We start from the raw sequence: 24,648 nt of genomic DNA on the forward strand, positions 1-24,648 counted from the left end.
TCTTTCCGAGCTTGTGCTTTGCCCATGCAGACATAGATCAATTTTTCTCCTCTAAGACTGTATCTTCAGCTAAGAAGTTCACTTTTCAATTTAAAATGTGCCTTAAAAGCCAGAGATTGGCAGATGCCAATAAGTAAAAAACATCCTTCAATAGGACACAGGTACTGAAGGGCCCATGTGCATTAGAATTGGTTCTTACGAATTCTGCATATTTAATGTAGTATTCATTTTCTATTTTGGCAACGGCAACATTTGAACAAATTCATCTAGTTTGAGATGATAATACTTCCACTTTAAATATTCCTATTTCATGAGCGTGAGGAGTAAAACGGGGGATGGGGGGGAGGGGGGGGGGGGGGGGGGAAGAGCTAGTCAATCATAGTCCCAGAGTCAAGAAAAGTCCATGAAACAAGTGTTTTGAATCCAAAACTTACCTCTTGTTGAGCATCACAGAAGGATGCACGCTGATTCTTCTACTATAATTTTCTATACAAACAGCTTTTACATTAAGAACCTGCTCTAAGTCAAGTTGAAAATTTCTAACTAGGACACGAGGCCATGCTGCTTAAAGATTATACTAGTATTGACTTATCTGTTTGTTGACTATGTTTAATACAAAATAGGAATTCACCTACCACAGAACAATTCATCTGACTGGTCAGGACAGTCATATCTAAAATCACATTTCTGGATTTTTTCAACACACTGACCATCGGACCTGCAAACAAATTCATCGTCTGTACAGTTGTGTGGAGGTAATGTTACTGGAGCTGACATTTCTGGTGGAGTTGGGAGGTCCACTGGCAAATTACCTTGATAGGAGAAAACATAGAGTCATAATTCAGTAGATTTTTCCACTTAAGATGTTACACAATAGGCTTTTCTAAGTATATTTCACACTCAGTATTATAAAGAATATTTGGCAGTCTTTGGTAATATGCTGAATTTCATGTAAGCATAGAAGTTGGAGTTCTTGATCTTAGCAACAACAAATAACTGGGTATAAATAGAGGAAGGTGCAGACAGAAATTACTAAGAAACTGTTCAGAACTCACTGAAGAAATGGGAGGCTCAAGGACAGGGCTAAGATCAGTGGGAACCAAGGGAGTCCCAGATGCTGGCATTAGGAGCCAGAGTCAAGGTCTGGTTAAACCTTCTAGTCCACTAGGTCAATAAACTCAGCTCTTCCACCGCTACAATTAATCCAGCAACTCCTCATCCTTGTTTCACCTGACCTCACATATTCAAGATTCAAAGTTGCAAGAGAGACCCAAACCAGAAGTATTCACCTGGAGGTATTTATAGAATTAAGATGATTTCTGAAATTACAGAGCTTCGAAGGAATTTACAGAAGCTAATTTATATAGCAAGTTATTCAATCAACATTTATTAATAATACCCTGTGTCATGGACATGGTAGGTACAACAAACTGAAAGTCAAATATGCCATCATTGCTGTAAAAAAAAATTTACTGAGTAGTGGATAAGGCACTCAGGTAAATCTTTCATTACAGTTCCATAGGATACATTTATGAGAAAGAGTCTAACACCATGGAGGCAATAATGACACCTAGCCTTTCACTCCTGCATTCACAGCACAATTCACAGATCACAGTACAAGGTGGGCACACCATCACCTTGAAATGAGTTAACAGATAGATGGATGGATGGATGGATGGATGGATGGATGGATGGATGGATGGCAGGCAGAGTGAATGAACAGATGGACAAACGGAAGACTGTACAGCATATGGAGGACACGTGAGAAGTACACATCAGATGGAAGGCAGGGAAAACTTTCTGGAAAAGTAATGTCTTAAGTTTTTAGCTTTATTTTTTTAAACATTTTATTTATACGAGCAAAAGAGAGAGAAAGAGAGAGAGCACACACGTGCGCATGTGCCGGGGGAGGGGCAGAAGAAGAGGGAGAGGGAAGCAGACTCCCTGATGAGCACAGAATCCCACACGGGGCTCTATCACAGGACCCTGAGATCATGACCTGAGCCAAAGTCAGACACTTAACCAACCGAGCCACCCGGCCACCCCACGTTTTTAGCTTTAAAAGATGAGGAGTTGCTGGCAAGATGACAATGGGTAGAAGGTCCTTTTGGGCAATGAGCAAAGATTTGCGTGAAGGCAGAGAAATATATTGGCCCATTGTTTCTGGAATGCTGTGATAATTTGGCATAGAGAAGATCTTGTGATAGAATGCATGTGATAAAGTCGCTAGACGTGGAATTAGTTGGCAGACAATTAGCACATCATAAAGAGCTAAGTGGGACCAACTTAGGAGTTTGAAATAAATACAAAAAAAAAAAATGGTGGAGAAAAGCCAAGGTATATAATTTCCACTTTAAGAAATACTTTTCTGGCATTAGTGCAAAGAATGATTTGCAGGTGGTTCTGACATGGAAGAGAACAGCTAAGCTTTCACTTTAATTCCAGGCAACTAATAAAGCAAAGCAGAACGAGTATAGAGGAAAGAGCAGAGACCTGGGCAATATCAAACATCCAGTATTTAGACGACTGGGGATTTGGGTGCTATTGGGAATTTAAGGAGAGTCCAATAAATACTACTTTTTTTTTTTCCTTAGCTCAAGCTTTGAAGTAATTAAGAGCTAAAATTGAAGCATATAAGGGATAAATCAAAATATCAACTTTTTATGAAGTTGATAAGAAAATGATCTATATCTATAGACAAATGGTCTTTTAAAGCATAAAACTCAGAACGAAACAGCCTAAGTTATAATCTGTGCTGGAATCTTCTAGCTCTTCTTGTATGGAAGCCTACCCTTGTGAACTACAGTCAGAAGTTAAGCAGATCTCACGCTTCCTTCAGCTAACTAGACTGAAAAAGAAAAGAAACTCAGGGAACAGGTATCCATGCACAGGCCCTCCTTGCAAATTCAGCAATCTGCTGTTACTTTTCCACAGTTGACATTAGGGTTCACTCTTGGATTTGGGTTACCCGCTATGGGTTTTAACAAATGTGCAATGATGCTTCCACCATTCGAGTGTCATACAGAGGAGTTTCACTGCACTAAAAATCCTTTGTGCTATGCTTTGCCATCCCCTTCCTCCTGAGTCCCTGGGAATTGTGGATCCTTTTACTGTCTCCATTGCATTCCCTCTCAGAGAGTGTCATATAGTTGGAATTCTATAATATGTTGACTTTTCAGATCGGCTTCTTCCTCTTAATAATATGCATTTAAGTTTATTCTAGGTCTTTTCATGGCCTGACAGTTCATTTCTTTCCAGCACTGAACAGTATTCACTGCCTTAAGGCATTCAATTAAATGAATACTCAGTTAAGAATTTACTGCATGAATAGTCTGTATCTCTTCTCAAGCAGGGCAGGACCTTAATACACCTTCCTTATTACCTAGTATTAAAGTGCACTACAATACACTTCGCTGTACATTTCTTTTTGAACCTTTGTGAACACGTGACAGTGTATTTCTAAGACAAAGCATCTTGAAATGAAATTGCAGTTATAGGGTATGTGATCAGTCAACTTAAGGAGTTGTTTTCAAAAGTGGGGACACCTGGGCGGCTCAGTCGTTAAGCGTCTGCCTTTGGCTCAGGGCGTGATCCCAGGGTCCTGGGATGGAGCCCCACATTGAGCTCCCTGCTCTGCTGGGAGCCTGCTTCTTCCTCTCCCACTTCCTCTGCTTGTGTTCCCTCTCTGCTGGCTGTCTCTCTGTCAAATAAATAAATAAAATCTTTAAAAAAAAAAAAGTGGTTTTACCCATTTCCACTCAGAAATGTGTACATTTCTCATATTCTCAGAATCCAGCTAACAGTTGGCATTATCCAATGTAAGAAATATTTGCCAGTATAATGGGTCTGAAATAATTCCTTTATATTTTAACTTGTATTTCCCTGATTATTGAGATTTTAGGGGCTACTCTGGCACCTTACTCTAGCTTTTGACCAACTGTTCACATCTCCTTATCTTTTTTTTCTATTGAATTCTTTGGGGTCTTTTTCTTATTAATTTATAGGTTTACATCCCATATACTCTATACTAATCCTCTGTCACTTACCGAGGTGACAAATATGTTCTACTAGTCTATGATAGGTCTTTTCATTTTGTATGGTGTCTTTCAAAAATAAAAATTTCTAATTTAATGCCTTATAATATCAGTTACTTCCTTTACGGTTTGTGCTTTAAAGTTCCAGTGGAAAAAATATTCCTTCCTGTTTTAATATATTTTTTTCTATAATTTTCACAAAATTTTGATAGTTTTACTCTTCACATTAAGGTCCTTACTGCATCTGGACTTTATTGTTACCTGTTGTCTGTGATAAAAATCTAAATTCAATTTTCTTTATATGAATTCTAATTTTTGATCTAATCTACTGAGCAACTCAAATTTTTCTCACTTATATTTGATTATGAAATGTATTACTCATATATAAGGATGGATAGACAACATATGCCTGATTTAAACAGTAATAAAGAGCCATAAATCTATCACCCAGCTTATGAAATTAAAATTCATAGCTTTGAACTCTCCGTTTCCCTGCTGATCCCACATTGCCATCTCTCCAGGTTAGCTGTACACTGAATCTTGTGTTTTTCATTCACTTCTTTAAAAAAAAAAAAAAGATTTTATTTACTTATTTTTAGAGACAGAGAGCACACATGACGGGGTGGGGGGTGGAGTGTGGGAAGCAGAGGTAGAGAGACAAGCAGACTGCACACTGAGCATGGAGCACCATATGGGGCTCGATCTCACAACCCTGAGATCATGACCTGAGCCAAAATCATGAGTTGGACACTTAGCTGACTGAGCCACCCAGGTGCCCCGGTTTTCATTTGCTTTTATCATTTTCCTCATTTGTTATATGCCCGATAACCTTCTATAGCGCCTATTAGCTCATTAGGTGATTAAATGAGATGATATTGTGGACTTCTTAGAATAGTGACTACACACATGGAATACCACATAGGTCCTTTTTTAAATAAATAAACCATTTAAATTTGAACTTGGATGAATGGACTCATTCTCCATAGAACTTTCGGCAACTTGATTTATTTCCTCAGCAATGTGCATTCATCCGTCCATGTTAATTATGCTCTCGCGATTCACTTACTTGGTTGTATAAGATTTCACCATGTGATCATATATATTATTTAGCCATTCTATCGTCAGTTTTTTGGGTTTTTTAAGCTGATTCTGTTTGAGGTTTTATTTCATACATTCCTCCTGATGTTTCTGGGAGTGGAACTGCTTAGTCAGAACGGAGAACTGTATGACGACTTTACTAGAAAAAGCCGAACTGTTTTCCAAAGTCACTGCATCAATTTCCATACCTCCCAGCAATGTATAAATATTCTGATTGTGTTACGCACACATTATCCTTTGGTATATGTAGATTTACCCACGTGTTTGCCACTTTCTCCGCTGTCTATTCCCTTGTGCATCTCAGGCCTTGCTGAGCTCACTTGTCTTTATCTGATGATCACACTTACGTATTTCATTTGGTAGGAGTCTGCTGCAGTAAAGCCTTCTTGTGTGTTTTTGAGGATATCATCCTGTGAATGCCTTTTTTCGCCCTCATTCCTGAGGGTTTTATTTTTTTTTTTTGCTCTAGACTAACAGTTATTATTTCTCAGAACTTTAAAATTATATTCAACTTTCATGCTTGTTGTTGTAAAGTCCGTCATGAGTCTAATTGAGGTCTTTTTGTAATTTTTTAATCTCTGGCTATTTTTAACATAATCTCTTTTGTTGTTTCCCTAATTCATTTCCATGAGTCAAGACCTGAATTTATTCTTACTATAATATTTTGCATGAGGTTCTATATCCACACCTTAATTTTAACCCAGGATAGTCTTTGAAAATGACTTCTCCATTTTCTTTATTCTCTTTCTGGAACGCCAAGATTTTGATTTCATTTAATTTATTTCTCATTTCAAGAAAGCCAACAGGATTTTTTTTATTTGAAAATGTCCTGCCCCCCCCTTTTTTTAAACAATGTCATGCTATTTTTTTAGGGCTTGGAATCCTTTAATATTTTAAATTATTTATTGGTTTTCTATTTTTACATAACAAACTTCCACAGACTTTAGAAGTTCAGATTAATAAACAGTTGTTGTCTGATACAGTTTCTGGGAGACCGAAGTGCAGAAGAGGCTTAGTTTGGTGGTTCTGACACAGGGTCTCATAAGATTGCTATCAAGATGTCAGCCAACGATGCCATCATCTGAAGGCTGGACCTGGGCTGGAAGATCTGCTTCCAAGGGGCTCATCCACATCCCTGAGAAGTTAGTGCTACTACTGGCAGGAGGCCTCAGTTCCCAGACTCCCCATAGGGCTACTTGAGTATCCTTTTAACATGGTTTCCTTCATACTGGATTCCTTCATACTGAGTGATCCAAGAGAACACAGGGGAAGCCTAGTTTTGGAAATTACTCACAGTCGTTGCCCTCTTGGGTCAATGGTTACACAGGTCAGTCCTACTCAGTGTGGAGGGAACTGGTACACAAGGCATGAATACCAAAAGTTGGAGATCACTGGGGGCTTTTTTGGATATGGTTACCATAATTTTCTATCTTGTCTTGTCTTTATCACCTAGTTATAAGAGTTCTTCTAGATCAACCTGAGTCATTTCTTTTGGAACCCCATTGGTACCCCCAGTTCAGGGGTGGTATATTCCTTCTGGCCCTGTTTTACTCTTTTCCTCCCTCTCATCTATGCGATATTTTCTTACTTCTTAACTCTGACAGTCACATTATGCCTCCTGTTCTTTTTTTCATACTGTTCTTCTCATCTGGGGATATCTCTTTTTTAAGCTCAACATTTAAATATGTGCATATTATATTTGACATTTATAGGTATATGTAGTGTTACAGTGTTCAGATCACCTGGTCTGACACAGTATTAAAACCAGTAGTCATAACTGCATCCATAGGCCTGTTTTCAATCTAAACAAGGAAACAGTTCCCCTTAAGAAGAAATCATGAACATGAGCAGATTATCTTAGAAAAAGAAGGTTAATGAGCCAATGCTCTGGAAAAATAGAGACACCCCACTTTGAATATCAGTAATTAGCCAGCAATGACAACTAAAAGGACCAGTACTCTAAAAAAGAAACTGTAAAATCTTGAAATACTTTGTCCTGTCCTCATCACTCTTTATTATTCTACCAGAATGAGTTCATCTTAAAAATCAAGTAAGGCCAGTATGTTTGTATTTGAGAGCAACAGAAGAGTAAATAGAGAAAAGTGTCTCTTACTCCAGAGCCAAACCTTGGAAATGGTGGTGCTTGTTTCAGGTTAGGCCAAGACACAATTTGGAAACTGAGGCATGCAAAGGCCTGCAAGCTTCCTGACACATTCTCTGATCTGTGCAGCTGGTCCATCTCAAGAGCATGAAAGTCAACTTGTTCTACTCTGCAAACACTTCAAGCAGTATTTCCTAAAGTATCATACTCTCAACGTAGGTGATACTAGAAATTACTTCACGCAGTATATGGATATGTTTTATTATTTTTTTTAATTATGAATTTTCAGCAATCTTAATAGTGAATTATATCTAGAACAATATGCTTGTCTTAGTCAGTTTGGGCTGCTGTACCAAGATACCACAGACTGGGTGGCTTAAACAACAAATTCCTCAGAGTTCTGGAGGCTGAAAGTCCAAGATCAGGGTGCAGCATGGCTCACCCTGAGGGCTCTACTCCTGGTTATGTCCTCTTGGGCCTTTCCTTGGTGTATTCATGCAGAGGTTGAGATCTTACGTCTCCTCCTCTTCCTCCTAAGAGCACTAATCCCATCATGAGGACAGCACCTTTGGGACCTACTCCAGCCCCAATTACCCCTAAAATTCCCCACCTCCAAATACACATTGGGTGTGAGGGCTTCAAAATATGATTATTGGGAGGACACAGTTTATTCAGTCCATTGCAAAGGTTAGGATGATAATTTTTAACCTATAATTGCTTAAAAGGCTAGAGTTGGGAGTAATGATAGTCTCTTTAAACAAACGGATAAAAGAAACACAAAAAGCTTTGCATATTAAACTAAATTGCAAAGACAAAATGTAGATGACTGAAATTTACACTAAGAAGCAGAGATTAGTCTGGTTAATCTGATCTTCTTCCACATCCCTAAGCCACAGGGAAACCAACTCACCCGCGCACCTGTCATCCTAAGTAGATACTCAGGCTCCAGATGGACTCGATGTTCTAACTTCTTGCTCTGTGAATTCTTGTAGCAAATCGACTTCATGCTACCTTAATATAATCTTTCTGATAAAAGAGAATTTGCTTTATACTAGACTTCATTCCCCTACAGCCATTCCTACATTGGTAATTAAGAAAATAAAACCAGTATTTTAACACCTCTAGTCTTTGATAAATTATCACCAGCTTCAACGTATCATAATTGTGTGAACTGCTTGACTGATATGCCTAGTTGTTTCTCATTTATCTCCAGGTAATAATGTCTATGTTTTTCCTGTGACTTCTGATGTTAAGAGATAGATTTAATTTAAAAATCTAAAAGTCGACTTGAAGTTTAAATATAATTGATCTTCAGAGTATTGAAAAATATGAAATATCTCCAGAGGAAAAGGGTACATTTTTCCTATGGCACTAAAGACAATAACATCGTCATACCCACAAGTAAGAACAACTACATTCAGCATAAATGTTCTGAATGTCTGCATTAGGTCTCCTTTCCAGAAGTGTAGGTTTTACAAAAACTGAGTTATTCTTTGGATATGATTTACAACAACTATGTGATACAGCCATTTGTCACATATTATGCAATGCCTTTTTTCTGGGCCTCCAGGAACAAATCAGCTCTTTTTGAAATGTTTTTGCTTTAACTCACGCATTCAATGAAATTTTCTAGGTGGCACCAAGTATTTTTCATCTTTACAGACACTGTATCGTATATGAAAGTGACTACAAGTAGACTGAAGTAGCAGTTGAACAATTTTCAAGCTAAAATCTAAGTATTTTAACAGCCTTACCCATTTTTGGTATTTAGCATTTCTCTCAAAAGATGACAAAATAAAGTTTTAACTTTAAAACAGGTTAAAGTTACTTAGTTGCCCCATTTTATTTTCTAGAAACACAATAAAAACACTAAGTTGAATGGACCACAGTCATTAGCCAATTTTTTTCTATATATTTGCTAATATTTCCTATATATTTCTAACATATTTCTATATATTGCTAATATTCCTATATATTTCCTATATTTTGCATACTACACCAAACATGCTAAAACCAGAATATTTAAGATTGCCATCATGAGTCTCAAATTTCTCCATTTTTGCCTTGAAGTCTTTTATTAAACTGTAAATATTTTCAATAATTCGTATTTTTTTCCATCTATATTTCCTTTAGAAAAATGTGGAAGACCTTAAAACGAAATAATTTTATGGAATGTATTATTCTGAGACAAATGTAACAGACACACCAAAGAGCTTAAAATTATAAAGTAAAAAGCTGCAGGTGTTGGGACGCCAGGGTGGCTCAGTCGGTTAAGTGTTGCCTTTGGCTCAGGTCATGATCCCAGGGTACTGGGATGGAGTCCCACATTGGCTCCTTACTCTGAGGGGAGCCTGCTTCTCCCTCTGCCTGCTCTGCCTGCCCCTCCCCCTGCCTGTGCATGTGCGCACATGCGCGCACTGTCACGCGCTCTCTCTCTCTCTCTCCCTGACAAATAAAATTTTTAAAAAAGCTGCAGGAGAGATCTTAAAAATGAAGACAAAAGTACCCAAACTTTTCCTTTTGCCTTTTCATTCACTCTGAAATAAACATTCCTCTTTGCAAAAGAAGGGTGACTTGAACAAGCATTTATACATAAAGCTGGTGAGACATTGAGGTTAATGAGGGATGAGAAAAATTCAATCAGCTCAGTCAGTTTAACAATGACAACAAAAACCATTCATCGGGTGGAGGAGGACTTCATAAAAACTATGCTCAAGCATCCTATAAATAGTTACCATACTTTCTCCACTTTAAGCCATCATCAGTTGCAAGATATGGCACTGACTTCATAACAACTTTCCTGAAAAAAAAGAAAACACTAATATCTTGGGATACTGATATTCATTCTAATAATTGATATTTCTAGCAAGTAATAATTCTGTTATTGCTGAAGTCTGAATTTTTAAAATAGGATGAAAAGCGCTTAGGCAATTTTTTTTTTCAGTTTGTACACAGTATGTTGTGATGCCATGTAGTTATCACTTTAGTTTTACAAGTAACCCAGCTATCTCACAACTAATCCTTGAGGCAAGATAGAAACTGTCACATGTGTTCTGCTGAAGAAGAGCTTCTTGCTTTTCTCATGTAGCTTGGGGAAAGAGTAATGCAAAACAGATACTTCTCTTGGGATACTTATTCTTAAATCTGAATATTGGCTGGCAACAATTCTTACTTAATAATCTACTCTGATGATCTGATTCAAAGTGAGGGGATTTGACTTTGCCACCATTGTCCATTACTGTCTACTCCAGGAATGAGCAACATCATTATACACTGATTCAAAAAAAATCATAGGATTCCAGTGCATGGTTAAGTTTGTCTACTTTTCCTAGAAACGCAATTAATCTTGCCTAAGAAGTCTTTTCTCTAGTATCCTCCTGGATTAGTTTTAAAATAATCTCTATTCATCAAGATATTGAAACAAAGAAGGTACAATCCATAACAGAGAATGGATTTGGAGAATTAAGTTAGAAATAATTGGAAGTGAGAAAATGAGAAAGAGCTGACCTAGAAAAGCAAATAATAATGTTGTAGGAAAAAGTGAAAGGAAACTAAGCTCACGGCATACACACTACTGGGGGGAAATTAATGAAAGTTTGCAGTTAAAAGGTTACCATTCGAGCCAACGCTGTTTTGAACTAAGGTAACAATGGAAAAAAAAACCAGAAGAGATGTGAGAAATATTTTGGAGTTGGAGTCAGCAAGTTTTGCAAGTAGGAATTTTAAGGAGAAAGCAAAAGAAAACTATGGAATTTCAATCCTGGGTTCCTAGAAAATAGTGATGTCATAAAAAGGAACAAGGAATGAGGGGAAAAGAGGCTGATTTTGAGGGAATACGTAAAAATGAGAGAAGTGACTCCTTATGGTCACTTAGTATGAAATAAAAGTTACAGGTAAAGTGCCAACCGACACTTTGGAGATTACCTCAATATTTTGCATCTGTGTGTATTTTTTTAATTTTTTGTTTTGTTTTATTAGCCAAGGAAGAAAAATGCTGTAGATAAATAATCATTTATATTGGAAACAAATCAATGTCTATAAGGGAATCCACATGCGCTGATCCCATCTCATCTAACAGAAGAAAAAAAAAAAACTGGTAATCATCAAGAGCAATATTTTTATTGAAAGCAGAATTTTTATTTTTATTTTCATCTTATGACAAGATGACATCAAATTCCTTTAAGAAACCTATAGTTTCAACGGGCTCTGTGGTTTCAACCCAGTGTTTCTTTTGTTACGAAGCCAACATTAAAACCACACAGTTCGGGCAGTTTTTTAAATTCCATATTTTTCGTCCAAAACTTGAACCAGAAAATCAGGACTAATGGTCTGTAACTGATACTTCACATCTCTGCCTCTGGGTCTGGCCACTCTTCTCCCTCTCCTTTGGAAGCGTCAGCCGCAGAACGTAAGTAGCAAGATAACTGGAAGTAGCAACGGTATCAGCAGTAACTTGTGTTCCCTTTCTATATTCTTTTATGGTCTCCTCTGCCACTGGGCTCATGGTGATGCTCCCTAACTGCACGGTGGGGGTGCGATTTGGGAAAAGCCCTGGGCCCCGAAATCACGCATGCTTAGGTGAAACTCTCGTTCTTTCCCTCAACTATGCATTTTCATCTGTGTCACTTATGCTCTTTACATTTAATTTTTCACGTCTATAAAGTAGAAATTGTGTTCTCTTCCTTGTGAGGTTAGTGTATTTGATGAGCAGTAGGTATGATAGTGGTTAACACTGTGGTCCTAAGAAGCAGACATAATTCGTCACTTTTTAGCTAGGTAGCCTTGGGCAGGTTATCCTCTCCTCCGTTTGCTCCATAAAATTGGGATAACAAAGATATCAATCCTATCCAACATTTAAGATCTCTTCACTGGCAATGGACTAGACATTATTCTAGACTCTTAAAAGGTTAGAGGAGTGGGCACCTGGGTGGCTCAGGCAGTTAAGCAACCAAGTCTTGATTTAGGCTCAGGTCATGATTTCAGGGTTGTGAGATTGAGCCCTGCGTGAGGATCCACCTGGACGTGGAACCTGCTTAAGATTCTCTCTCTTCCTCTCCCTCTGCCCCTCTCCACTCCCCCTGCCCAGCCATTTGCAGGCATATCCATACGTGTACGTGCACTCTCTAAAAAAATAAATAACATAAAATAATAAAATAAAATATCATAGGATTATATAAGATGGTACATATGAGTGGTAAATGTTATTAATGTACCCATTTATCAGCTCTGTCTTATAAGGACTTTCTGTATTCCCTACTCTTGCCAAGCTCCTTGTCAGTTGAGAATGCTTCCCTACCCCCTTGTTAGGCTTGACCACATGACTTGCTCTGACCAATGGACATGAGCAGACATTACACATACCATGTCCCAACAGAAGATTTAAGTGTGTTTTCTTTTTCCCACCCTTCTACTTGACAACAAAATATGTCAGATAAGACCTTCATCCTTTAGCTTTGGTCCCAGATAAGCAGACAGAAGGAACAGAAATACACAGCTTGAAGCTCTATAGAATTAAAAAGAGCTGTGAACAAGAAGCACATACTTTTTCCATTATTGTTCTCTGCCCACCCACGTGCTTGAGAGCAAGCAATAAGTGCTTGCGTTTATAAGCCACTGAGGTTTGGCTTTCAACAAAAGCTGGCCTATGACAGTGCCTTCAATATAAAAATAATAAATATTTTAGCAATAATAATAAACTAAAATATACATCAAAAGGATATAACACACTTCAAAAGATACAGGCATCTCTCCATTTATCTACCCATTTATCCAACAAATGTTAATACTGAGTAATATTATGTGCCAGATACTGTTTAAGCTCCTGGAGATAAGAGAGTGATAGCAAATCGTTGCTATCATGCAGCTAATATTATTGTTGGGGAAAACAGAAACAGAACCATAAGGGGGATAGGTGTTATAGAGAAAAATAACACAGGGGAAGGAGAAAGAAAATGTCAATGAAGAGACCCTGCGTGTGTGTGCATGTGTGCGTGTGTGTGTGTGTGTGTGTGCGCGCAGTGGAGTGTTCAGAGAAGTTACTACTGAAGAAACTTTGGAGCACATCAGAAAGAGGGAAGGAAGGGAAAAGAGTGCATATCTAGGGGAAGCGCATTTCGGGATGAGGGACACGAAGGTGTAGAAGCCCTGAGGCATAAGTGGGTTGGGGTATTTAAGGATAAACTGGAAGGCCTTGTAGTTAAGAGAAGTCAAGTAGAGGCCCAGGGGTGGAGGGTGAAGTCCAGGAGGTACGAGGCACCAGGCATCCATGCCTTGGAAGCTGCTGTAGAAGTCTGGCTTTTGCTCTCAGTGAAAGAGGATATCATAGGAAGTTTCTGGTGATAGGATGACATGATCTTATCTAAGTTTGAAAAAGATCATTCTGCCTGCTGTTTCGAGGACAGATTATACTCTCAAGGGTAGGAGCAGAGATCATTTAAAAGGCAACTATATAATCCATGCAGACACATGGTGGCTTGGATGGAAGTAGTCGACTCTGGATATATCTGAAGCTAGTGGTGAAGCAGATTCATTCATGAAAAATGCACACATAGAAAAAAAAATTGTCATTTACTGAGATAGGGAGGCTTAGAAGAATGGCAAGATCGAGGACACACCAGTAACCAAGAATTCACTTGCAGCCATCGAGAGATCAGGGTAAATTTGTTGAATTCTGATTTCCTTCCTGCTGCCCTTGTCCAGAGAGGGATTTGGCTTTCTGCAGAGTTCTGTGGAAACCACTCCACAGAGTGGTTAAGGGAATTAATCCTGCCAGGATGATGAGGTGGACGATCAGAGCTGAGGCCCATAGCTACAACTAAAAGAACTGGAATCCGGCCCCGATTATGTCGGGGAGAGGCTGGTGCTCTTCTGACCCATAACACCACCGTGATGGGTGAAGGTTAAGTTTACAGCACTTGAGAGCGCTCTCTACATGGATTATTGCAATTGATTTTTAAATTACCCTGCCTCTGATCTCTTCAGGAAGGAAACTGTGCTCCCCCTTGCTGTGCAATTTAGGAGCCTCCAGCCCCAGAGCCAGGATTACCCAAGAGCTAGATGACCAGTCCTTTCAGATTGCTATGCACTGCCTGGAAGGAGCTTTGCCTGGGGTGTTTGTTTTAGTTTTATTTTAGTTTATTGCAGGCTTGTTTTAGGCTATTTCCCTTCATGTCTTTGAGACGTCTACCAGACATCGAAGTTGAGATGGTCAGTAGGTAGTCAGTATATAAGTCTGGATTTCAGAGTAAAGGTTGAGAATGGGGATATAAATCTGGGAAACATATATTTGTGTTTTTTTTAAATGAAAGAAATGTGTAACATGGGGAAGAAATGGTGAACAACAATCCTTAGGAGCGTTTAGTGTTGCCTGGCAGGAAAACATCTCTGAAGATAACGGAGAGATTAATACAGTCTCCAAAACAATGTAATTATAAGGCGACCAGTGTGGTTATTATAACCGCTCAAATATAACGGAATTACAGTTTAACTTCAGACATGATTTCCTAATATTTCCCACATGATGAGACAGAAGCACAGCTGATTCAAACCTCTCTACTATATTTGCAAAGATATTAAGACTAATTAGTAGCAAAGATTCACAATAATCTTTTCCAAGGTTAATATACTAGTAGAACAGAAGTAAGGGTATTTTTAGAATACTGTGAAAATGAAATATTGATTTCCTCAACAGTTTTCTTTTTCTAAGTAAACAGGTCTGAAAATACTCATATATTAAAATATCCTTCCTTACCAGGGTAGAGGGCACAGTCTATGAATGACAAATCATCGATTGCAATGTCTCCAGTGAAGCCATCTCCTACTGAAGCCTCCACCAAAATCTAAGAAAAAAAACAAGAAATCTGTTGATATTGTGAAGGACATCAACTTATGGAAATTCATGGAAAAAAATCAGAATTTACTTAAAAAGAAATTTCTTCTAATCATTAAAAAAGTACTTTCCAATAGTATTTATAAATAGGCATCTCGTCCCTACCTAGGTAATTCCAGTCACAGGAAGCTCCATTCCTTATTGGGCCCATTAGAACCATGAAGCCCATTGTGTTTCTAGTGATTTTCCAAAATTATAATAGACTTATATCTATTTTCCTATCACTTTCAACCTTTAGTTCCAGACTCACCCCCCCCCTTTTTTTTTCTGTTCCTTTGAGTATTTGAAGGCAAATCCTCGCGTCCTTTTCCCACCTTTGCCCAAGGAGTTCATCTGTTTCCAAGGTTAAACCTCCTCATTGTTCGAGAAATCCAATTTGCAGCCAGAGGTACTTGCCAGAATGTACATTTTTAAGAGCTTTAGAATTTTTCTCACACTGACCTTATTCTGTAACACTTTATAAAACTGGCTAATCGTTATTAGAACTCCTTCAGAACCACATTAATCACTGCAAACTCCGATGACATCTGTGTTGTTACGGGAGTGGCAATTCCACCAAACCACCAGGAAAACAAAATACTGACAAACCACTACAGTATATGACAGATTGTGATTAGGGCTGAAATTTACTATAATAGAATTAATCATGATAAATTATTTTAATACCTATGCAAATATGCTGCATACGGAGTAGGAATCCTGCTATAATTTAATAATGAAGAACTTCAAACAAACTCAAAAAACACATTCTGTTTTCCCACTATTATATGAATATATGCTTCTGTTGTATTTTTCCTCACAAATGCTACATGTGGGAGTTGAAATTTTATTTCATTTTGTTTAAATTCTTAGCTTCTATTCAAACTTGTCTCACACGTTATTTATGGCTTAGTTGAAGGAAAGTTTTAAAAGATCAAACCTCAAACCTCTTGTCATCTTCCCCAACTTCCTAGTCTGCCTTGAGAACTACCAGAGTTTTCTCTGTAATTTGTCAGGAAGGAAATTAATCAATGTGGGAAACGTTTATGTATCTAACTAATGGGTGAATATAACCCACCTAATATTGCTAGAGGAACATTTATGTACTAGTACTATGGAGGAAGTGTCCTGGTGCTTTATTGTGGTTCACTCCAAACATAAAAGGCACCCTTCATTGCTCCACTATCATGAATGAAAGAAGTATTATAGGGAGAGAAAACAAAAATGCAGAAAGAATACTCAGTAGAAAATCATACAATTATTCTAATAATCAAAAAACCAGCAGTCAGAATTTAGCAGAACATACTGAAAGAAAACATTTTCCTGTTCTTTTAAAACAAAAAAGACTGAAGCTGGGTAAGCGAGAGGGAAAAGGCATATGCAAAGATTAATTACTAATTAATTCCCTGGATTATTAGGTCTAACCCACTGCAGTACAACACAGGACACACTAACAAAGGCTGGGAAGATGCAAGAAAAAGGGAACATTAGGGTAAATAAGAAGAAACACTACTGACTTTGCTACACTGCTTGTGATTATATTAGTTTATCAGTGAGGAAGGATAGAAAATGATATCAAAATCCCAAAGTTTATGGAAAGCATGGTTCTTGTGCATATAAATATCTGTAAGCTAACTCTGGGGACATATACATACACAACTCCACTTGAGAGTATGGGCTCAACTGTTCCAAAGTACTCCTTTTGTTGTTGTTATGTAATCACAAATTTGAGCAATGGCCATTTGTGAAAATTATGAATTTTCTCATTTGTGGGCCACACCAGGTAAGCAGTACCTCTGAGTGGATGCTGTTTGCCAAAGCTTGTTTCTATTGGAGTTCACTGCATATTACATGAGAAGCATTTTCATAGTGCTTGTATCAGCATTAGGTGCCAAGGAGACCAAAAAAAAAGAAAAAAAAAAAAGAAAGAAAGAAAGAAAAGAAAAGAAAAAAATCTGAGGCAGACAACAGTTGGGTCTTATGCTAAGACACAATGTAATCACAATTTTTACCAAAATATATTCAATTTCCTAACCCTCTAAATGTTAACATTGTTGAGAATAAACAATAGCTTCAAGTTGAAATACTAAAAATGTTAGTTTGTATGTATATTTGCAGTCTCAGCCTCTTTTGAATATTTAAAGAAGCCAGCCATTTAAAAAAAAAAAAAAAGCCTACTTGATAACAAATCACATCTTGAGAAAAAGTTATGAATGTTCAGGTTTAATTCTACTTTTGCCCTATATTTAAATATGGTCTTGCAAATAAGCCTTGCATATTATCCTAAGAAACTAGTCCTAAGAAAATAGTCACGCACAAAAAAAGAACAAACCCAAGTGTCTCTATTCTGGAAAATTCACTTTCATTTCTGGTGTTTCTCCCAGAATAAATGGGAGGATGTAAAAACACAAACATTATTGTATGCAGGGCAGGACTGCCATTCTGGAAATTAGAGAAGCCACATTTTACTCTTAAGGGCCATTAGTACCTTACTGAATTACTTAAAGGGCAATTGGAAATTCCAGTTTGGTCTAAATGACCTGCATTATCTGTAGAGGCCAATTCTACTTACATTAGAACTATCACTGGCTTGGAAATTTTGTAAAGTAATCCAGTGCTTCTAAGTTGTCCTTTTCACGGGCTGTCACATCTAGATGCCCCAACTAAAGATAGAGTGGCCTTGTCAACTACACTGCAACTTTAGTTCTACTATAACGAAAGATTCAACTATTAATAAGGGTCTCAATACTTGCCTGAACTCATTTGTCTCTATATTTAGGAAGTCCTGAATTATTGGCCAAGCATGTTGAATGACTGGAATCTCCCATTATTCTATATATGTAACACACAATTTAATCATAATTTTACTAAAATATCTTCAATTTCCTAACATATATATGTATACATGTGTGCATTAACTCATAGAAAAGAAAAAATGGGATTAATTCAACCTGCCCCCTACTACTTTAACTATCTCATGTTTGTAAAAGAACACAAAATCGAAACATAACATAGTGATTTTTAATATAATGCATCTTCAGAAAGACTTGAAGGAAAGAACTCCTTCTTTAAGATTAAAAACAACAACAAACACCTATACTCAATGTGGAGCAACTGGGACTCCAATGCATTGCTGATGGAAATCCAAAATGGTGCAGCCACTCTGGGAACTGGTTTGGCAGTTTCTTATAAAATTAAACATACACTTCCCTACAATGTGGCAATCCCACACACTGGTATTTCTTTACCCAAGAGGAATGAAGCCATGCTACACAAAAACCTGTTCACAAAGTTTATAGCAGCTTTATTTACGATCTCCATCTCCAAATGCTGAAAACACTTCAAATATCCTTCAGCTGGTAAATAGTAAAGCAACTTGTGGGAGATCTATGCAATGGAATTCCACTAAGCAATGAAAAGAAACAAACTAGTGGTACATAATAACAACAGCTGTGAATCACAAAAGTATTACACCTAGTGAAAGAAGGTCAAAAGGCTACATACTTGATCAATCCATTTATACAACATTCCAGAATAGGCAGAACCACGGAGAAAGAAATCAGATGAGTGTTGCCAGGGGTTGTGGGGAGAGGAAGGGGATAGATGACAGAGAGGAAGGGGAATCTGGGGGGATGGAGGAAATATTGTCTTAATTGTGGAGGTGGTTACACAACTGTGTAAGTTTACTGAAATTCATAGAGCTGATCACCTAAACAGGATGAATTCTACTTACAAAAATTATACCTCAATAAACAAATAAAAACATTTATTCTATACTTATTGCCATAAATCATCATTATTCAAGTAGTATTTTCACTGTTTTCTAAATCACTAATTTCATGCATGGAATTTTATAATTAGCCCATAGTAATCTCAAGTATCTCAATGTATTTTTTTAAATCAGCTATGAAACTTCTCTTCTGATCCACTAATAATTTTCCAGAGATTATTTGTTTTCCCTTATACTTCTCAGTAATGCCCACTTATTTTCATTTACTATTTCCATAATTAAAAATGCAGAAACAAAGAAAATCAAAGACATAAAAATTCTCTTTTACCCTGTTTTTATAGTTGACTAACAGCTGAAGTAGCCGAACTCCTATAAACACATTCAGACAACTATCTAATAGTTTACCGTATAACCTACATTTTAAGGGGCTCATAGAAAGTCAGCTTAGGATCTCAAACTTTCTAGGCTAATATTAAGGGAAATATTTGCTAGATTCAACATAAAAAGGTTTTTAAATCACTACTGGAATTTTTTATACAACCTTGAAACTAATCTCAATGAAAGAAAGCTTAGATATCTGTCTGATAAGTTTTGCTTCTGTCTCTTTTTTTGTATGTCTCTGGCCATATCACATACCAAAAAAGTACAGAATAATTAGTTTTCCAATTATTACACTATACATATGAAACACCATTTAACATTAAACGTGGGCCACAAATGCTCTACCTAAATTGTGTATATAGCGAGCACAGAAATGGATAATAAAAATAAAATCATGATACTAGTAGAGATGAAATAAAATGCTGGGATAGGTAAGTAGGGCAAGTGCTTTCTTTTTAATTAAAAGAAAACATCTGATGTCTGCCTCATCTACTTATGATCCATTTTGGGGGAAAAATTCATGGCAAAATTTTTGTTAATATTTTGGCCTTATACCATATTTCTTCTTATGTCAGGCATAATATATGGCTTCCTAAGAATTTTTTACTCTTCAATGACTGTGTGCTTTGGCATTATGCCAAATGTTTCCATGGTTACCAAAAAGAATTTTTTAAAAAGTCCATCTTGATGGTTTCTCACCATCTAGGACAGAAAAGTCTAAATGGCGACTGTCTAGATGGTGGCAATCCCAGAAGTGTGGTTTAACCAAAACAGTGCTTTCAAGGAGAATAGGTTGCCAAATATTTTTAAAGTAGGATTCCTTCACAAAAAGATACTGTCCTGTGGTTGCTACAGTCCCGTTACTCCCTATTAAAAACGTAACTCTAAGGCTGAGTGTCAGCTGCCATTTATTATTTAACACCTGACCTACTTCCAATTCATATCCCTTGCCCGGTTCCCAGAGGCATTTGAGTTTGCAATTCCTTGTGTATGTTAGATCGGAAACCATGAAGGGTCTGCGACCTTACCCTACTCAAGCTAACAAGGTAGCCTGCCACTGTTTTGTACACATATACTGACAGAAGACACCAGATCCTTAATTTAGAGGGCCAGCAAAAAGCATCAGCCAGAAAAATTCCTTCCACTTGTCCCTCAACTAGATGTTTTCCTATATAGAAGAAGATCCCAGACATTAGGAGACTAACTATTATAAGCTGCTGGTACACCTACACATCTAAAACTCTAGAGAGAGAAAGGAAGGAGGGAGAGTGGGCACTTAATCTGGAATTTGTAAGCAAATGTCTCAGGGTAAAGGCTATTCAAACACACTCTTTCTTTACTCAGATACTGAACTGGGAAGAACATAAGAAATCCACGGAGAATTATCTCCCAGCTATGTAGCAGGATGATGCTACATTGCTGATATATTTAATTCGTGGAAGCACCATCACTCCCCCCAATGTATATGTAAATTAAAATGTTTATATCAATTCAGCCTCCTTTTCTCTTACATAATACCTTATTTTATACTATTCTGAACTAAATGGGTATAATTTGTTGAAGTCTTCCAGAGATGACCACCCATCTGTGGTTGGCCTAACTCCTTTTACACCCACAGAATCTTTTCCCATCAGCTGTATAGAGAGTAGAGATTTTTTTTTTAAAAATCAAGGACAGGGAGTGTGGTTGAGGAAATAAGGTCATTCGAAATATCATTCATGTTTTCTTTTTTATTTCGATAGAATTATTTCTGTTATTCTTGAGTGAAAGAAACAGAAACCTTAAAAAATCATTTCTAAGTATTCAGGTCATATGAAATTGATTTGCTTTCCATGGTTGTTAAAAGGCTGGCAAACCATGGTAGGTATTCTGCACGTATTCCAAGATGTACAAGAAGGGCCAAAATTTTAGTGAGCTCTCCCTCCCCCTCAAATATAGTTGCCTAATATGCCTAAGTTTAAAAAAGATGAATGTTCATCAGTTTGAAACCAATTTGCTACTTGACACTCTGCAAAGTCACACACTATTGTAAAGCATCCTCTGGAGACTCACGTACCATGTAACCCATTTCACATCTCATCTATGACTTGGATGAGGACAAACAGTGCTCAATTTCTCCAGTCCCGGGAATTTTTGGAATCTATTTGATTGGAGGTTACAAAGAAGCATTTAATTGAAAATAGCTTGGTCGACATCAGAGAGAAAACAGTGAAGAAGGTTTAGAACTATTAACTTAAAAGTTCATAAAAGCAGGTTTTTATTATTTAAGAATGCTGTAGTAAGGTATAGTAAGATTTTAATACAACACAATACTGTCCCAAGTGACTGGTTCACACATGCCAGATGAAATTTCTTTAAGCAGCAGAGTTCTAAAATTTCTAATGTTTTTTTTCCAATCATGAGGCTAATTTTTCATCTCCTACACCATTAAAGATAATATTTAAAAGAAAAAAAAGTAGAACTGTAATTTATTATTTTGATATACAAGATTCTTTTACGACATTAATCATCTACCTCTCATTCTTCTCATGAAAGGAGGTTCCAAATAATAACCCCTACACTTCTATGTGACAACTTAAAGCTGATCCATACTTAAAGCACCAAAAACTAGGTCATAGATTTAAACCTAAACAATAACCCTCATTTGCCTTTTGCTCTAGTTTAATATCTCATAATACCCACGAAGTAGTTATCATGAATTAAAAATCCCATTTCAGGGGCGCCTGGGTGGCACAGCGGTTAAGCGCCTGCCTTCGGCTCAGGGCGTGATCCCAGCGTTGTGGGATCGAGCCCCATATCAGGCTCCTCCACTATGAGCCTGCTTCTTCCTCTCCCACTCCCCCTGCTTGTGTTCCCTCTCTCGCTGGCTGTCTCTATCTCTGTCAAATAAATAAATAAAATCTTTAAAAAAAAAAAATCCCATTTTAAGTGTCAATATCAATGTTACTTCCTCAGAGAAGCTTTCCTTTATCATACAAGCTGAGGAAATTTTCCTTTACAAATTTCTCATAATTTTTAATTGTATCAGTATTTGTACATTTAAATGCTTGTCTGTTTCTTCTAGGAGACTTTAAGGACAGGCTCCATGAGGCTCTTTGAGGGATACACAGCACCTAGAAAAGCTATGAGCGCACGGTAAGTACTTAATAAGCACCTGAATGCTTCGGGGAAAAACACAACTTCTAATTTCAACTAAAATTATTGATGTCATTCAACGTAATCCCTATCAAAATACCAATTGCATTTTTCACAGAACTACAACAAAAAATTCTAAAACTTGGATGGAACCGCCAAAGACTTGGAATAGTCAAAGCAATCTTAAGAAAGAAGAACAAAGTGGGAGGTATCACACCCCCTGATTTCAAACTATACTACAAATCTATAGTAACCAAACAGTATGGCAATGGTACAAAAATGGACACATAGACCAATGGAACAGAAGAGAGTCCAGGAATAAACCCACGCTTATACAGTCAATTAATCATTGACAAAGAGGGCAAGAATATACCATGGGGAAAAGACAGTCTCTTCAGTTAGACATGCTGGGAAGACTGGACTATATGCAAAAGAATGAAACTGGACCACGTTGTTATACCATATACAAAAATAAACTCAAAATGGATTAAAGATTTAAATGTAAAACTAGACAGCATAAAACTTCTGGAAGAAAGTATAGGCAGTAAGCTCTTTTATACTGGTCTTAAAATATTTCTTTAGATCTATCTTCTCAGGCATGAGAAACAAAAGCAAAATGGGACTACATCACACATATTGGACAGGGAAAGAAACATCAGCAAAATGAAAGGGCGACCTGCTGAATCAGAGAAGATATTTACAAATGATATAACTGATAAGGGGTTAATATCCAAAACATATAGAAAACTCATACAACTCAATACCCCCCCTAAAAAACCTGATTTAAAAATGGGCAGAGGACACGACTAGGCATTTCTTCAAAGATGACATACAAATGGCCAACAGACACAACAGAAAGATGCTCAATGTCACTCATCATCAGGGAAATGCAAATCAAAGCCACAGTAAGATATTCTTAACATGTCAGGATTACTAAAATCAAAAACACAGGAAACAACAAGTGTAGGCAAGGTTGTGGAAGAAAAGGAACCCTTGTGCACTTCTGGTGGGAATGCAAACTGGTACAGCCACTGTGGAAAACAGTATGGAGGTTCCTCAAAAAATTAAAAATAGAAATACCATACAATTCAGTAATTCCACTTCTGAGTATTTATGCAAAGAAGATGAAAACACTAATTCAAAAAGATATATGCATCCCTATGTTCATTGCTGCATTATTTATAGCCAAGGTATGGAAGCATCCATCAACAGAGGAATGGATAAAGAGTAGGTGGTGTGTATATGTATGTGTGGAATCTAAAAAAAACAAATAGATACAGAGAACAATCTGGTGGTTGTGGGGAGAAGGGCAAAGGGGAGAAGGGTGGGGGATGGACAAAATAGGGGAAGGGGACTAAAAGGTACAAACTACCAGTTATAAAATAAGACAGAGGAATGCAACGCACACCATAGAGAATATAGTTAATGATATTGTAACAAATTTATACAGTGACAGATGGTAGCTGGATTTATCCTGATGATCACTTTGCAGTGTATGTAAATGTTGAATCACTATGCTGCACACGGAGACATAATATTGCATGTCAACTACATTTAAAGTAAAATGAAATTATCGATGTTACTCAGTAATGTCATACCATATTGCCCATGTTTCACATGACACATGATTATCATATCAACAAAAAGGTGCAATACAAATTGATTTGTCCTAGTATTTCACACCACATATCTAAACTGTTGACAAATCCCACTTCTTTTTTTCTTTTACAGCTCCCTGTATCTTCCCCTTCCTTACAGTGCCTTGTTCCTGGATTCCAATTCAATTTCTACCTGTAGTTAGATAGCTTCCCTACCCTTCTCTTCCTTTTTCCATTTCTAATGCAAATACATCTGCATTTCCAGGTTCTTCCCTTTAATCTTCAGCTTGTTTTTGAAGCATTTCTTTCTTTCTGTAATGGTATAAATTTCATTTGTTACAGGGATTTTATCGCTATGTATTCGATAGCTTTATCAGTTGTACGCAGTCTTGCAACCTTTTTTTTTTTTTTTAATCTATCATTTAAGCACTTAGCATTTGGAATCCAAAACCGTTATTTTCTCTTTGAATAAATGAGAGCCAGAAAGTTTAAGTACCTCATCCATAGGTCCACAGATAGACTCTGCTGGTAAAATGATGCCTAAAACATTCAAAAAAGAGTCTAATTCTTAACTAGTTTAACAAAGTCAAAAGCTTTAATCGAATTTTAACTTTTCATTTTTCCCCTTTCCTTTTATTAGGCTTCTAAGCTTTTTTTTTTTTTCTTGAGATTTTATTTATTTATTTGTCAGAGAAAGAGAGCAC

At 37.1% G+C, this 24,648-nt stretch overlaps 1 protein-coding gene across 2 annotated transcripts in view; it reads right to left on the reverse strand.

The window, feature by feature from the left end:
- The window catches only part of MALRD1 (MAM and LDL receptor class A domain containing 1), a 747,156-nt gene that overhangs the window by 498,896 nt on the left and 223,612 nt on the right, over positions 1-24,648 (reverse strand). For both annotated transcript variants that reach the window (XM_040645358.1, XM_040645357.1), the window contains exons 19-20: positions 14,984-15,071; positions 636-812 (exon numbers count right to left, since the gene is read on the reverse strand). In XM_040645358.1, the coding sequence (XP_040501292.1) occupies positions 636-812; positions 14,984-15,071 (265 nt within the window). The remainder of the gene's footprint in view (positions 1-635; positions 813-14,983; positions 15,072-24,648) is intronic.

This window comes from Ursus maritimus, unplaced genomic scaffold (genome assembly GCF_017311325.1).
Source record: "Ursus maritimus isolate PB19 unplaced genomic scaffold, ASM1731132v1 scaffold_31, whole genome shotgun sequence".
NCBI classification, from domain to species: domain Eukaryota; kingdom Metazoa; phylum Chordata; class Mammalia; order Carnivora; family Ursidae; genus Ursus; species Ursus maritimus.